This window comes from Pagrus major, chromosome 20 (assembly GCF_040436345.1).
Source record: "Pagrus major chromosome 20, Pma_NU_1.0".
NCBI classification, from domain to species: domain Eukaryota; kingdom Metazoa; phylum Chordata; class Actinopteri; order Spariformes; family Sparidae; genus Pagrus; species Pagrus major.
Genome location: NC_133234.1, coordinates 26681578 through 26694870, shown reverse-complemented (window position 1 = coordinate 26694870; position 13293 = coordinate 26681578). Strand labels below are relative to the sequence as shown.

Sequence of the window (13293 nt, the reverse complement as noted above, 5' to 3'; positions counted from 1 at the left end):
CTTGTGTGCTGTGTCGGCCATGTTTGTAGTTTTAACTTAAAGGTTAATATTTTGTACCCAGAATTCATCACTAATCCTTTTGATCAAGATCTCTTCAGCTTTGTGCAACAGTGTATTTAAAATCAGTGCTGTTCCCTCTGGAAAACAGACACTTAAGGTCACAGATGACATAAATCATTGTGCATTTAAAAAATTGTTGGGTCCAAATGTATCGCACTGTAATGTCCAACTTGCATGACCGCTCCACTGCAGTGTTCCCTGTGGGACGTGTACATCACGTGATGTATGAGGTGACATACAAAGTAAGATTTCTCCCGGACCTGTCTGCAGAAGTCTATAAACAACAGCGACAATACGATGTGAGGAAAAGGCTGCGGGACAGAGGGATTCTTAAACACCGCATCATCTTCACCGCCAGGCTGCTGCTGACCCACGCAGAGCGCACAACTGTCTGACAAACCGACCGACGTGGATAAATACATGAGGGAGCCGGGAGAATCGGCACCAGGAGACTAAGAGACTACCAGTCCACTACAGCCAAGGTATGGTGGGCTTACGCTGCCTACACTGTCTGAGGTTCTTGAACTGAACTCGTGTCTTGACCAAACTCTACGGATTAAAAACACAAACGGACTCAAATATGCCCTACGAACATCTTGGTGTAGTTCACTGTAAGTAAGATGACAATGGAAAAAAAGTTAAGCAATCTGGGTTTGATATGAGCCTCACTCTAGGTTTGATTTTGTTTTGTTTATATGCACATGTGCAGGCGCACAACTAGTTTAAAAACTTAAGACATAATATATTCACAAGTTCATACAAATAACAGAAAAGGTAGGAATTAATCTTAAACCAACAAGCAACAACAGCGGGAGATTTTGGGTAAACAGAAGATTGGCTCCTCATCGTGATGTGGATCTATTCAGAGGACTAGAAGGAAGACGTTTCAGAAGGGTTGAGGGTTGCCCATGTGTTCAAGTTGGGCTTGTGTGTGTTTGGGATGGGAAAACTCGCTCTCTTCATGTGCAGCATGGTACCAATTTTAGTTATTAAATTCAATGCCTTTTCATTATGTTTTCTTAAATATATGGAAACCTTAAACCTCGGATACTTTAATTGAATGTATTTCATGGAACTGCAGAGGCCTGAACAAACCCATCAAAGTGAAACAGGTTATGATCAAACAGTTAAGAGCTAAGATAGTATTCCTACAGGAAACGCATCTGGTAGCTAATGAGACATCTAAGATAAAACGTAGGTGGCCAGGGCATTTCATAGCATCCTCATATTCTACTAACGCCAGAGCTGTAACGACATTAATACATAAGTCTATTCCAATACAAATAGAGTAACCGAAGATCCTAATGGTAGATTTTTAATTATACCAGGTTGTCTCCTGTCAACACAGATTAATTTAATTAACGTATATGGACCAAACATTGACGATGTTAACTTTTATAATAACCTATTCCTGAGAATCTCAACACTGTCTGGTAAAAACATTATTACTGGGGATTTTAATTGTGTCCTGGATCCAAGCAAAGATGGATCGGCTGGAGTGGACAACACTCACATGAAGTCCAGAAAAGCACTACATAATTTTATAAAAGAACTTAATCTAGTGGGTATATGGAGGCATTTGAACCCAACAGCGAAGGAGTTCTCCTGTTACTCTAGTACAAATAAATGTTACTCTAGAAAAGATTACTTTCTGGTGTCAGCAGAACTCCTTTCCAATATTAGAGGATGCCACTACAACAGCATAATCATCTCAGACCATGCAGTTATCTCTATGGTCTATGTGGAGCCAAAACTGGTTCGCCAACCCCCTAAGTGGAGATTTCAAACAAAATGGATGCAGGATTCAAAGTTCTTACAATTTTTAGGTGAACAAATTGACATGTATTTTGAGATTAATACATCCCGAACGTCTGCCACAATCAGGTGGGAAGCCTTTAAATCATTTATTAGGGGTCAGATTATAAGTTATACAAGCAGGCGATCAAGAGAATCACAGGCAAAATGTAGGGAGTTGGAACAGGAGTTTTCAGGAGGGGCAAAGTGACAACGATGTGCACAAGCAGTTATTATTACTAAGAACTCAATATAATGAGGTGACATCCAATAAGGCCGCTGCAAATTTAATGAGGCTTCGACAAAATTATTACGATCAAGGGGAAAAACCTGGTGGGCTTCTTGCATGGCGCATTAAACAACAACAAACAGAGAGGACAATTATAAGGACAGAGGACGCGAATGGGAACGTCACTATCGAGCCATTGGAAATTAACACAGCATTTAGAAACTTCTACGAAAATCTCTATAAATCAGTACAATATCAATATCGATACCCAGTCGATACCAAATTCTTAGACCAACTTAATATTCCAAAGATCTCTGAGGAAAGTAAGAATATTTTAGACAAACAATTAAGTACAGCGGACATTTCTGAAGCTATAGGTGCATTGAAGACAGGAAAAACAGCAGCAAAAAGCCTTTGACAGAGTTGAATGGCGTTATCTCTTCGATGTCATCACCCGATTTGGATTTGGAGACTCATTCTGTAGTTGGATTAAAGTACTACATCTTAACCCTGTAGCTGAGGTACTAACAAACGATGTGACATCCAAACCTTTCAATATTACAAGAGGTTGTCCACAGGGTTCGCCTCTTTCCCCACTTTTATTCATACTAGCTTAGAACCATTAGCAATAGCAATTAGAACTAACAGGCAAATACAAGGAATTATTTTTAAAACAATTAGACACCTCCATACCTGCACTGTTAGATCTGTTAGGCCTGTTCGGTGAAGTCTCTGGATACAAACTGAACGCTTCAAAATCTTCACTTATGTTGCTTAATGAAAATGAGGGACAAAATCCTGATCAACATATATCTTCTTTTAAGCTTTCAACTGGTTTTACCTATTTGGGCATTAAATTAGTACCTCAGTTACAAAATATATCACCAATAAATGATGAACCTGTATTAGACTCAGTATATAAATCTTTAGAAAGATGGATGTCATTGCCTATCTCTGTGATAGGCAGAATAAATATTTTAAAGATGAACATATTACCGAAATTCTTATATTTATTCCATAATGTTCCTTTGGCGCCACCTGACGGGACGTTTGAGAAAATAACACCACTCATCAGAAAATGTATATGGAATAAGAAATGTCCCAGAGTTCGCCTGTCTCTGTTGTATCTCCCGTTTGACGCAGGGGGGTTGAAATGTCCAAACCTGGATTGGTACTGCCTCGCAGCACAGCTGACCACTTTGAGATTCTACTTTTCTGATGTAAACAAGACCCCATGGATGGACATAGAAGCACAATATGCTCAGATACCACTTCATTTATATTTGTACTCAGCTGAATTAAAATACCTAAGAGAGAATACAGTTCATCCTATAATACTGACTATGGTTAACGTGTGGTGCGAGGTAAAGAAACACATGAAAATATTAAACTTCCTGTCACAATTTAGCCCAATCTGGGGTAATGTCTCATTTAAACCAGGCAAGCTGGATGCTGGGTTCAAATTGTGGGCAAAGAAAGGGCCAAGTAAAATCTCTGACCTGTATAAGGAAGATGTTTTATTGTCTTTTGAGGAAATTTGTCATATATATATAATATCCCAAAAAAACATTTCTTCAAATATTTGCAATTGCGAAGCTTTATTTCTGCTATGCAAAACAAGTCATTAGCAATTCCTGCACTTTCATCTTTAGAGGAAATTATTACTAACAATTGTATTAACAGAGGTTGGATTTCATTAATATACAACTGGCTAACATCCGCTTCTAATGAATCATCAGCACCCAAACTTGATACATGGAGGGCAGAATTAAAAGTGGACATTTCAAACAATGATTGGATCAAAGCCTGTAAGGAGGCACAAGCACAAACAGCCAACACTAATTTCAAATTACTCTAATACAATTGGTTAATGCGGACCTACATAACCCCTGTCGAGCTTCATAGATACAACAACGATAGACCTGATACATGTTTTAAATGCAATGAGGTTAAAGGAACATTTAGACACTGTATCTGGGAATGTGACAAGATTAAGAAATTCTGGAGGGAGGTGATGGATAAAATCATGACTCTGTTACATTTGTATCCAGCAAACCTCAACCTGAGAGCTACAGAGAATACACATTTATTAATTCTGCTGTATTACAGGCAAAGCGTCTGACAGCTCTGAATTGGAAGAAAACTGCGGTGCCTACAATAGGAGCTTGGATCAAATGTTTGGCACAGTGTATGTCAATGGAAAGAATAACATATATTTTAAAAAATAGATTGGGTGTGTATGAAGGAATTTGGAAACCATTCAGCGACTTTATAAAAAAGGAAGATATAGCAGAGCTTCTACAGTTGGAGAATTCAGGTTCATTTTTTAAATATTTTGTATCTCGTATCAACATTGTAATATAATTTTTTATAAATCTTAAGCTATGAGTATAAAACATTGTTCAAAAAAAAAAGACACTCAAACATGATGACATGTGCACTAAAGATACTCAAACATAAAGAAGCGTTATATTATTTGACATTGTTATGTGACTGACATGATGACGCTTCACAATCAAAACATTTGAATCAGTGATTTCAGTGAACTGAACTGAATCTGAACTGAATCATGTGCTGACAAGTTTACAGACACAGAAACAAGGATCCCCGCCAAATCCCGAAGGCTGGGTAAACAGGCTCAGTGAACTTGGTGTGGAAGGTGTAGATGTGACTCAGAGTGTCAGATGAGACCTTATAGTAAGACAGAGTGCCAGCATGCCAGTCCAGATACACTCCCAGACGGCTGAAGGGAGGAGGATCAGGTAAAACACGTCTCTGATTATCATGTTCTGCAGAGAGAAATATTACTAAACCACCGAAAACCTTTCTGTATCCTAAACACCAGGACAGTTTACTCCCTCCGAGCCTGGACTGGTCACCGTCTCTCTTCCTTGACATCCTTCTGTAGCAAACACCTACAGCAACATCAAATAGAAAATCGTTTTTCCACTCCACCTCCCAGTAGCAGCGCCCAGTCAGCCCCTCTCTGCACAGAACCTGAGTCCAACGATCAAATCTCTGTTGGCGGTCAGGATACGACTGGTCTGCTCCATGTGTCGCCTTCTTGTTCCTCTCAGACAGAGTGAGTTTCTTGTGTGCTGTGTCTGGGTCCAGAGTGAGATCACAGGCGTCTGATGGAGAGAACGAGACGTGATTATGATCACAATTCATACTGAAAATACATTTATGGATTATTATGAAGACATTTGAAAGGATAGGCTCAAATATTTGAACATTCAGTCACATGCTCCTACGTACTGTTCATGGACAGTGGTGGAAAGTCAATATTTCACTTTGAGATACTTTCAGTTCCAACTTAAGTTGATGATGTTTGACTGTCATGTAGCCAACAGTTACAGTGGAGCAGTCGTTGGTCATTAAACTCTCAGAGCTCAGCCTCCGTCCAGCTGTGTTCTTACACATATATATAAAAGTATCTACTTCTGCTTCAGATGCTTTGATGATGTTTTGCTGATAACAGCTGTATAATTTTACTACAGTCATCTTTTGAATGCAGGACTAACTTGTATGGAGTCATGTTCTATTATTGTTCTGGTACTTTTACTTAATTAAAGGATCTGAGTACTTCTTTAACCACTGTGCATCCACAGTACTGTCGCTCATTTCACTTGAAGTCTATAAATCAGTTTCAGTGTCGGCGCCGAGAAAATCTGCAGGACTTTTCTAAGAAAAGCTTCAAATGAAGTCTGAGAGTAATAAAAGGAATGAGCAGTCAGGTTTCTGAAGGAGACTCATTTGTTCTTATTTGTCTTACAGTGAAAATAAAATACTTACACCGGATTAAATCTCCTCTGTCTGTGACAGTCTCCACATTAGTGGTGTCAGTAAAATCCTCAGTGAGCAGAAAGCCGTTCCTGTAGTAGTAGATGGTTGCTCCGGTGTATTTCTCATTTGCAATGGCCGCTACCAGGAAACAGAATCTGCTGCTGCTCTTCAAAGATTTGTAATAATAATTTGCAATATCTTGGAAATATTTGGCTTTTTTTCTCATTTTGATTAAAACCTTATCTGAGTAGTACCATGGGACTTCATTGGTACTTCCTTTAAGTGAATCCAGGTATTTCTCCATGTCATCCAGGCCGGGGTCAGCACTCTGCAGGGAGGTGAAGACGAAGCACAGAGCATCATCGACACCTGCAGCAAGAACCTCTCTGTCCAGCTCTGACTGATTTGGGACGATCTTTGTTCCCTTCATCATTTCCACACAGGACCTGATGACGTTGATCTCTCTCTCTTTATGATCCAGCCACTTGTTTAGTTTTTCATGACTGAATGGTGACTCGTTTCTGTCTTCAAGGAGTTTCTCTACTGAGCTCTCGTCTTCTTCACCTTCACGGATGGAGGGAAGTTTCTTCCCCATGTTCGTCTTGAGGTTGGATACGTAACGATTACAACAGATATTGAAGTTGTTTAACTCGTCTTGGATCTGTGGAAAATTCTCCACCACTGTGTCGTCCAGAGAATCTTCGCATCTCATTTGTATTTTTCTGAAAGCTTCAAGAGCATTTTGCAGCTTCCCCACTAATCCAACACTGATCTCTCTCTTCAGCTCAGCTGCTTTGGTCTCTAAATTCTTCAGAGGAGTCAGCCAGACCTTCAGAGGAACACTCTTCTCTCCATTCACTCCCAGCAGCTTTGGAAGCTCTACATAGGTCTTCACTGCATCTTCAAAGGATGCAGGGTTTCTTTCAAGAATAAAGTCTCCATAGAATTTGCAGGAGAATTTCTTGGTCAGGTTTTTTTCTTCATCAGTCAGCTTGAGGTGAACTTTACCCTCAACATCAAATTTGGGGATCTTCTTGATCACTGCCTCCATGTGGCCCTGGATGTTCTTAACGCTGCTGGCTTCTAACTTCTCACTGTCAAACACAAAGAAAGCATTTGCCCCATAAAGGATTCCTGTGACTACATGTGTTGCCGTGCCCTTATTGATGACATCTTTCTGTTGGGTGTTCATGGATCCAAGTTGAGTCATTGATAACTGATTGAAGTGTGTGGTAGCTTTGTACCGACACGTCACTCTGCTCTGATTCTTGAATTTCTTCGTATCATACAGATACTTTCCAGATGCTCCAACTTCAACCAGTCCACACAGGAAACTGACCTTCAGAGAAGCTTCAATATCCAGCAGAGAGGACTTGGACTCAATGGAGTCAGATGCAGTTATATCAAATTCACTACCACGTTGAGAACTCCCGACTGTGTTGTTCTGTAGAGTTGTTTCATCCCACAAAGTCAAACCTACAGACAAAGATGTAGAGTATGTGTTCAAGCAAAACCCTTTGGTAAGATTCAGTGGAGCTCATGAAACAGAGCTGATGTGGATCATTTAAACCAATACAATATATTTGTCCAACAGAACACAGGCAACCTGTTTCGATGGTCTTAAACATCTTTGGGATAAATAAGGGAGTACCACAAGGTTCTGTACTGGGTCCTTTGCCATCTACACCACATCGGAAATATTATCACACCAACACAAACAGCATCCATTTCTATGCAGATGAGAGAGTCTTGTATGTATTTGTCTCCTCTGTGACTTACAGTCACACATAATAACTTCATGATTTAAAGTTCAACAGATCTGTAGATACCAGTTTAATTATTGATTTTACTTTTCTGTAGTCAACATCAAGATTTACCTGGAATCAGCTCATCTTTCCGACCGTCGTACAGCATTCCCAAAGTGAAAGGTCGACCCAGAGCAGCCACCGCCATGTCACCTGAGGACAAGTCTCTTCCTGTTGGTAAAAAAACAACAGCATATGTACAGATACAGTGATAGAGTGTCCAACCTTTGATTCAGGTATCTGAAATGAGTGAGAGACAAAACCGTCCACGCTGCCACAGGGACTGGGAGACAGAGTTTTATTTATCTGTTCACAGTGGATAGAAAAAGTCTACACACCCCTGTTAAAATGTCAAGTTTTTGTGATGTAAGAAAATGAGACCAAGATGAATCATTTCAACTTTTCCCACCTTTAATGTGACCTTTAACCCTCACAACTCAATTGAAAAACAAACTGAAATCTTTTAGGGGGAAAAATAAAAGCACCTTTTGATTTTATTACAGCACTCAGTCTTTTTGGGTAGGAGTCTATCAGCATGGCACATCTTGACTTGGCAATATTTGCCTACTCTTGTTTGCAAAAACGCTCCAAATCTGTCAGATTGCGAGGGCATCTCCTGTGCACAGCCCTCTTCAGATCAGCCCACAGATTTTCAATCGGACTCAGGTCTGGGCTCTGACTGGGCCAATCAAAAACTTTAATCTTCTTCTGGTGAAGCCATTCTTTTGTTGATTTGGATGTATGCTTTGGGTCGTTTTCGTGCTGAAAGATGAAATTCCTCTTCATCTTCAGCTTTCTAGCAGAAGCCTGAAGGTTTTGTGCCAACATTGACTGGTATTTGGATCTGTTCATAATTCCCTCCACCTGGACTAAGGCCCCAGTTCCAGCTGAAGGAAAACAGCCCCAAAGCATGATGCTGCCACCACCATGCTTCACTGTGGGTACGGTGTTGTGTTGGTGATGTGCAGTGTTGTTTTTGCACCAAACATACCTTCTGGAATTATGGCCAAAAAGTTCAACCTTGGTCTCCTCAGACCTCAACACATTTTCCCACATGCTTTTGGGAGACTTCAAATGTGTTTTTGCTAAGTTTAGCCGGGCTTGGATGTTTTTTTTCTTAAGAAAAGGCTTCCGTCTTGCCACCCTACCCCATAGCCCAGACATATGAAAAATACGGGAGATTGTAGTCACATGTCCTACACAGCCAGTACTTGCCAGAAATTCCCACAGCTCTTTTAATGTTGCTGTAGGCCTCTCGGCAGCCTCCCTGACCAGCTTTCTTCTCGTCTTTTCATAAATTTTGGGGGGACGCCCAGTTCTTGGTAATGTCACTGTCATATTGTCTCCACTTGATGATGACTGTCTTCACTGTGCTCCATCGTATATCTAATGCCTTGGAAATTATTTTGTACCCTTCTCCTGACTGATACCTTTTGACGATGAGATCCCACTGATGCTTGGAAGCTCTCTGTGGACCATGTGGCTTTTGCTGTAAGATGCGATTTAGAAAATGTCAGGAAAAGCCTCCTAGAGCAGCTGAATTGCCCATTGTGTGGCATCGATATACCATAAGTGAGGCTCTTGATTATATATTTGATCACCACACTGGTGAGGAGGAGAGAGGCCAGGAAACTGACAGTGAGGACGGATTAGAGGAGGAAGTGTCAGAAGCTGAAAACGACACAGAATATAATCCAGACCAAGAAATAACTGATGGGGAGGAATCCGGTTATGAAGAGGATGGCCGTGCTGAGGCTGCTGTCACATTCAAGTCAAAGAATCCTGGTCTTCATCCCCACCTGAGAATCAAGGCAGGCTTTCAGCTGAAAATGTCATCAGGATGACCCCAGCACCTACAAAATATGCCGTATCCCGGATTGATGACATCAAATCCTGCTTTGAACTGTTCCTGACTGAGTCCATCGAAACCATAGTGGTAAACATGACCAACTTGGAGGGGAAACAGATTTACAAAGACAATTGGAAGGAGGTAACCCAGACAGACATCAAAGCATACCTGGGTCTTTTGACTGGTGTGTACAGATCCAGAAATGAATCTACCAGCAGTTTATGGGATGCAAAAAAGGAAGAGGTGCAGTCTGTGTGCGCCAAGAAATGTGAAAACAAGCATAATGTGCCATAAATGCAATGCATATATTTGCAAGGCACATGCAACAACCTGCACTTATTGTCCAACATGTGCATGAGAAAAAACACCATTGAAGTTTGAGTTAACCCACTCCATCAAGTTTAGAAGCCTGATTTTGTTATCAGTTTTCTTTTTTTTCTGTTATCAGGTAAAAACACATCTGATAGACTGATGAACATTATAATGTTATTGTAGTTTTGGGATAATTTCCTTTGTACACAAATAAAATCTTCCCGGTCACTTTTGACCAGGAACACAACAGGTGTTACTTTATGTGACTGTATAAAAATTTTAAATGGTTTCAAAACAAATGTCCTTGGTAACTTTGACCCAAAGTAGTCTGTGATAAACAGTATACTTTGTTTCATCTGATTATTTCTTATAGTCAAAATAATACAGAAATTATGTTTTTTAGAACTCGAATTCAAGATGTATGAGCTCAGATCAATGAGGCATAAATAACAAATAGAAGTTCAAAACTTGTAATGTTCACAACAACTTAAGTTGATAAAAAAATCTAACACAACAAGTAGTGATAATATATGTATTATTACAGTTTTTATGATGAGTCTTAATGGAGCGGTCATTTTTGACCGGGAACACTAAATTGTTTGACATGAAATGAACCCAACATGAGGGTTAAACCCGTGTGTGTCAAGTTGTGTGTATGTTATCAGGCCAAAGCCTCCAGGGTATGTAAACTTTTGATCAGGGTCATTTGGGTACTTTCTGTTGTCATTATGATTTAAAAAGAGCAGACACGATTGTTTGATAATAAATGGCTTCACCAAACCACTAACCATGAAGGAAAGAAAGGTTCAAAATGATGGGACCCACAGATGAAGTCATTCATTGTGGATTTCAAAATGGACTCTGACCTGAACTCAGTGTCCAAGAATTCCCCATTCTTCACACCTAGGTGCAAAATTCAGCTTTGAGCTACTATTGGTCAGGGTGACGGACCCCCCTCTGATCAGATAGTCAAAACTCCAGCGCCTTCCTTGTTCTCTCTCTTCTCAAGTCAACGCCCTCCACTCCTTCGACTTCTTATCCTCAAGGGCTCCTCTCCATCTCCACGGGGCTGCCTGCCCTCAAGATCTCTTCTTCTGGGCCTAACAGCTGCGGAGAGCTGCAAGCTGCATTTGCAGCAGGCCCACAGAACTTCTCCTCACTGCAGCGACACGAGGTCCTGCCAGTATTCCTGATCAGTTGGCACCAGCAGCTGCGACACAAAGCATAGCACAGCTAAGCACAGGACTTTAAACTCTGGTTGATGTGATGCACATGTGTTCAATTTATGTGTGTCCACTGTTTGAGTGTAATTGTGATCTCAGGTCAGGTTACTGGTAGTTTACTTTCCTACACGGCTAATTTGACGTTAGTCGAATGATACTTCACACAGACTCAGAGTCTCTGCATGCAACTAACCATCTTCTCTAACCTGGCATCATGTCACACACACACACACACACACACACAAACACACACACACACACACACATTCCTGTATATAGTACATGTTAGTGTGTTTTCATCTTTGTGTTGAATAAAAGACTTTTGAACCTTCATGCTGTCCCTTTAATATTGTACAAGAGTGAATGTTGCTGACCTCGACTCTGTCAAGGACTCAAATCCTTCCACCATCACAGCTGTTATGATCATTTTGGTTGTAGTTATTAAGTTAATTATTAATCAGAGTTACAAACAGTTTAGTACTTTTTCTGAGACTGATTTGGCTCTTTTCCCTTCTTCAAGGGTGGTGCCCCGAGGTGATCTAATGTAAACTGGATCTTAGTATTAATCATAATTAATAGTTATCCCTGATAATCATTATTATTGATTAGATACATTTAACCAAAATCTCCCTATTACTGTTGCATGAAGCACTATATAATGGTGCCTCGTGTGATGTGAGCACAACAAAAACCACTAACACATCTGCAGCTCGTCCTTCCAAACCGCTAAACTTCCAAACACATGAAAAGAGCTGAGGTAAAGGGACAGTTAGTGTTCATTTCAGTGTCGGGCTGGATTTAAAAACAGAAATCACTGCATATGTGGCTCATTCCTTCACAACACTGGACAGATTTTACTTCTATTTCATCTGTTTCAAAGATGTCAGCGAAGAAGCACAAAGACCTGCTTTCACTCTGCTGGTCATTATGAACCACATGGACAACAGCAGGAAACTGGTTTTAGAAATAATTGGGTGGGGGAGGGGCTTCCTGAATAATGACAGAATCAGACTGAATAATGACGTCACAACAGTCCAATCCTAATGTTAACTGAAAATGAGATATGACTCTATTATTATATTACTTATTATTATATTACTATTACCCTGCGTTTGGATCAGTTCTAGAAGACCGGTACCAGAGGACAAGCAATCAGACAGGCTCATCTGAGAATGTCAGTCATGAAAGTAGAAACTACTGCGACACATTTTACTGAAGTGACCAACAGAAAACCTTTCTTCATCTGTTTCACTTTCACTTTGAACCTGACTAACAATAAAGAGTCAGACATGTTGAACTTACCTGTTTATCGTCAGTCCTGTCCCCAAGAGGACAAATGATACCGATCCCTTCAGACCAGACTCCCTCCTCGTCTCTAACACAACTTTGGTTGGACTCTTGTTGGACCGGGTGACTCCCTCCTGGTGGTCCTGCAGTGATCAGAGGAGCTTCCTGCTGTTACATGGTGCATTCAGGGGCTGCTCGTAAATCACAAACGTTGTGTTGCATTCATCTCCCATCAAACTTTTTAACTCTTATTTTGTTTCAAAGACTTTTTTCTGCACTTATGAAGACTGGTCTTTAGAGAAGCCTTATTTCTTTCTTTCTTTACTTTACTTGTTTAATATGTAGACTGCTCAACATACCCAACAGACATGATGACATGATGACATGTGCACTAAAGGTACTTAAACATGATGACATGTGCACTAAAGGTACTTAAACATGATGTTGTGACATAATAAAAGAGAGAAGATATATTTAAGACCGGCACTTTTGTTTTTGTATTTCTAACAAACACACTTATATATTCTCAGCCACAGCTCAAGCTACAACCGGCAGTCCAGCTAGTTCATTTATTGAACGTCTAACTGATAAGAGAGCTGATCAAAGGTCGCTGAAGAAGTCTGAGGAAGAAATAATTCAACAGCCTTCAGTTAACGCAGAAACATTTCACCTTTACAACACAGTTCAGACACCTGAATGTCAGATCTCTTGTTCAGTTCAGAGTCTCAGCAGCAGCAGGATGAACCCTCGAACAGAAACAGCCCGCAATTACCTGAAGGGGCAATTAAACACTGCGTTTGGATCAGTTCTAGAAGACCGGTACCAGAGGACAAGCAATCAGACAGGCTCATCTGAGAATGTCAGTCATGAAACTAGAAAATACTGCGACACATTTCACTGAAGTGACCAACAGAAAACCTTTCTTCATCTCTGTCACATTGAACCTGA

The 13293-nt window shown here is 40.4% G+C and overlaps 1 protein-coding gene across 2 annotated transcripts; it reads right to left on the bottom strand.

Moving 5' to 3' along the window:
- Window positions 1–3662: 3662 nt before the first annotated feature.
- Window positions 3663–12495, bottom strand: LOC141015630 (stonustoxin subunit alpha-like). Of its 2 annotated transcripts, XM_073489767.1 has the most exons (5): window positions 12361–12495; window positions 10702–11045; window positions 7747–7845; window positions 5879–7345; window positions 3663–5214 (listed from the first exon to the last, which is right to left on the bottom strand). In XM_073489767.1, exons 2-5 carry the CDS (start codon window positions 10727–10729, stop codon window positions 4667–4669), a joined length of 2142 nt encoding a protein of 713 aa, XP_073345868.1. In that variant the 5' UTR covers window positions 10730–11045; window positions 12361–12495; the 3' UTR covers window positions 3663–4666. The 2 variants fall into 2 exon arrangements, with proteins under 2 accessions (XP_073345868.1, XP_073345869.1); XM_073489768.1 differs by lacking the exon at window positions 10702–11045 and having other exon boundaries at window positions 4662–5214; window positions 12361–12438.
- Window positions 12496–13293: the final 798 nt, after the last annotated feature.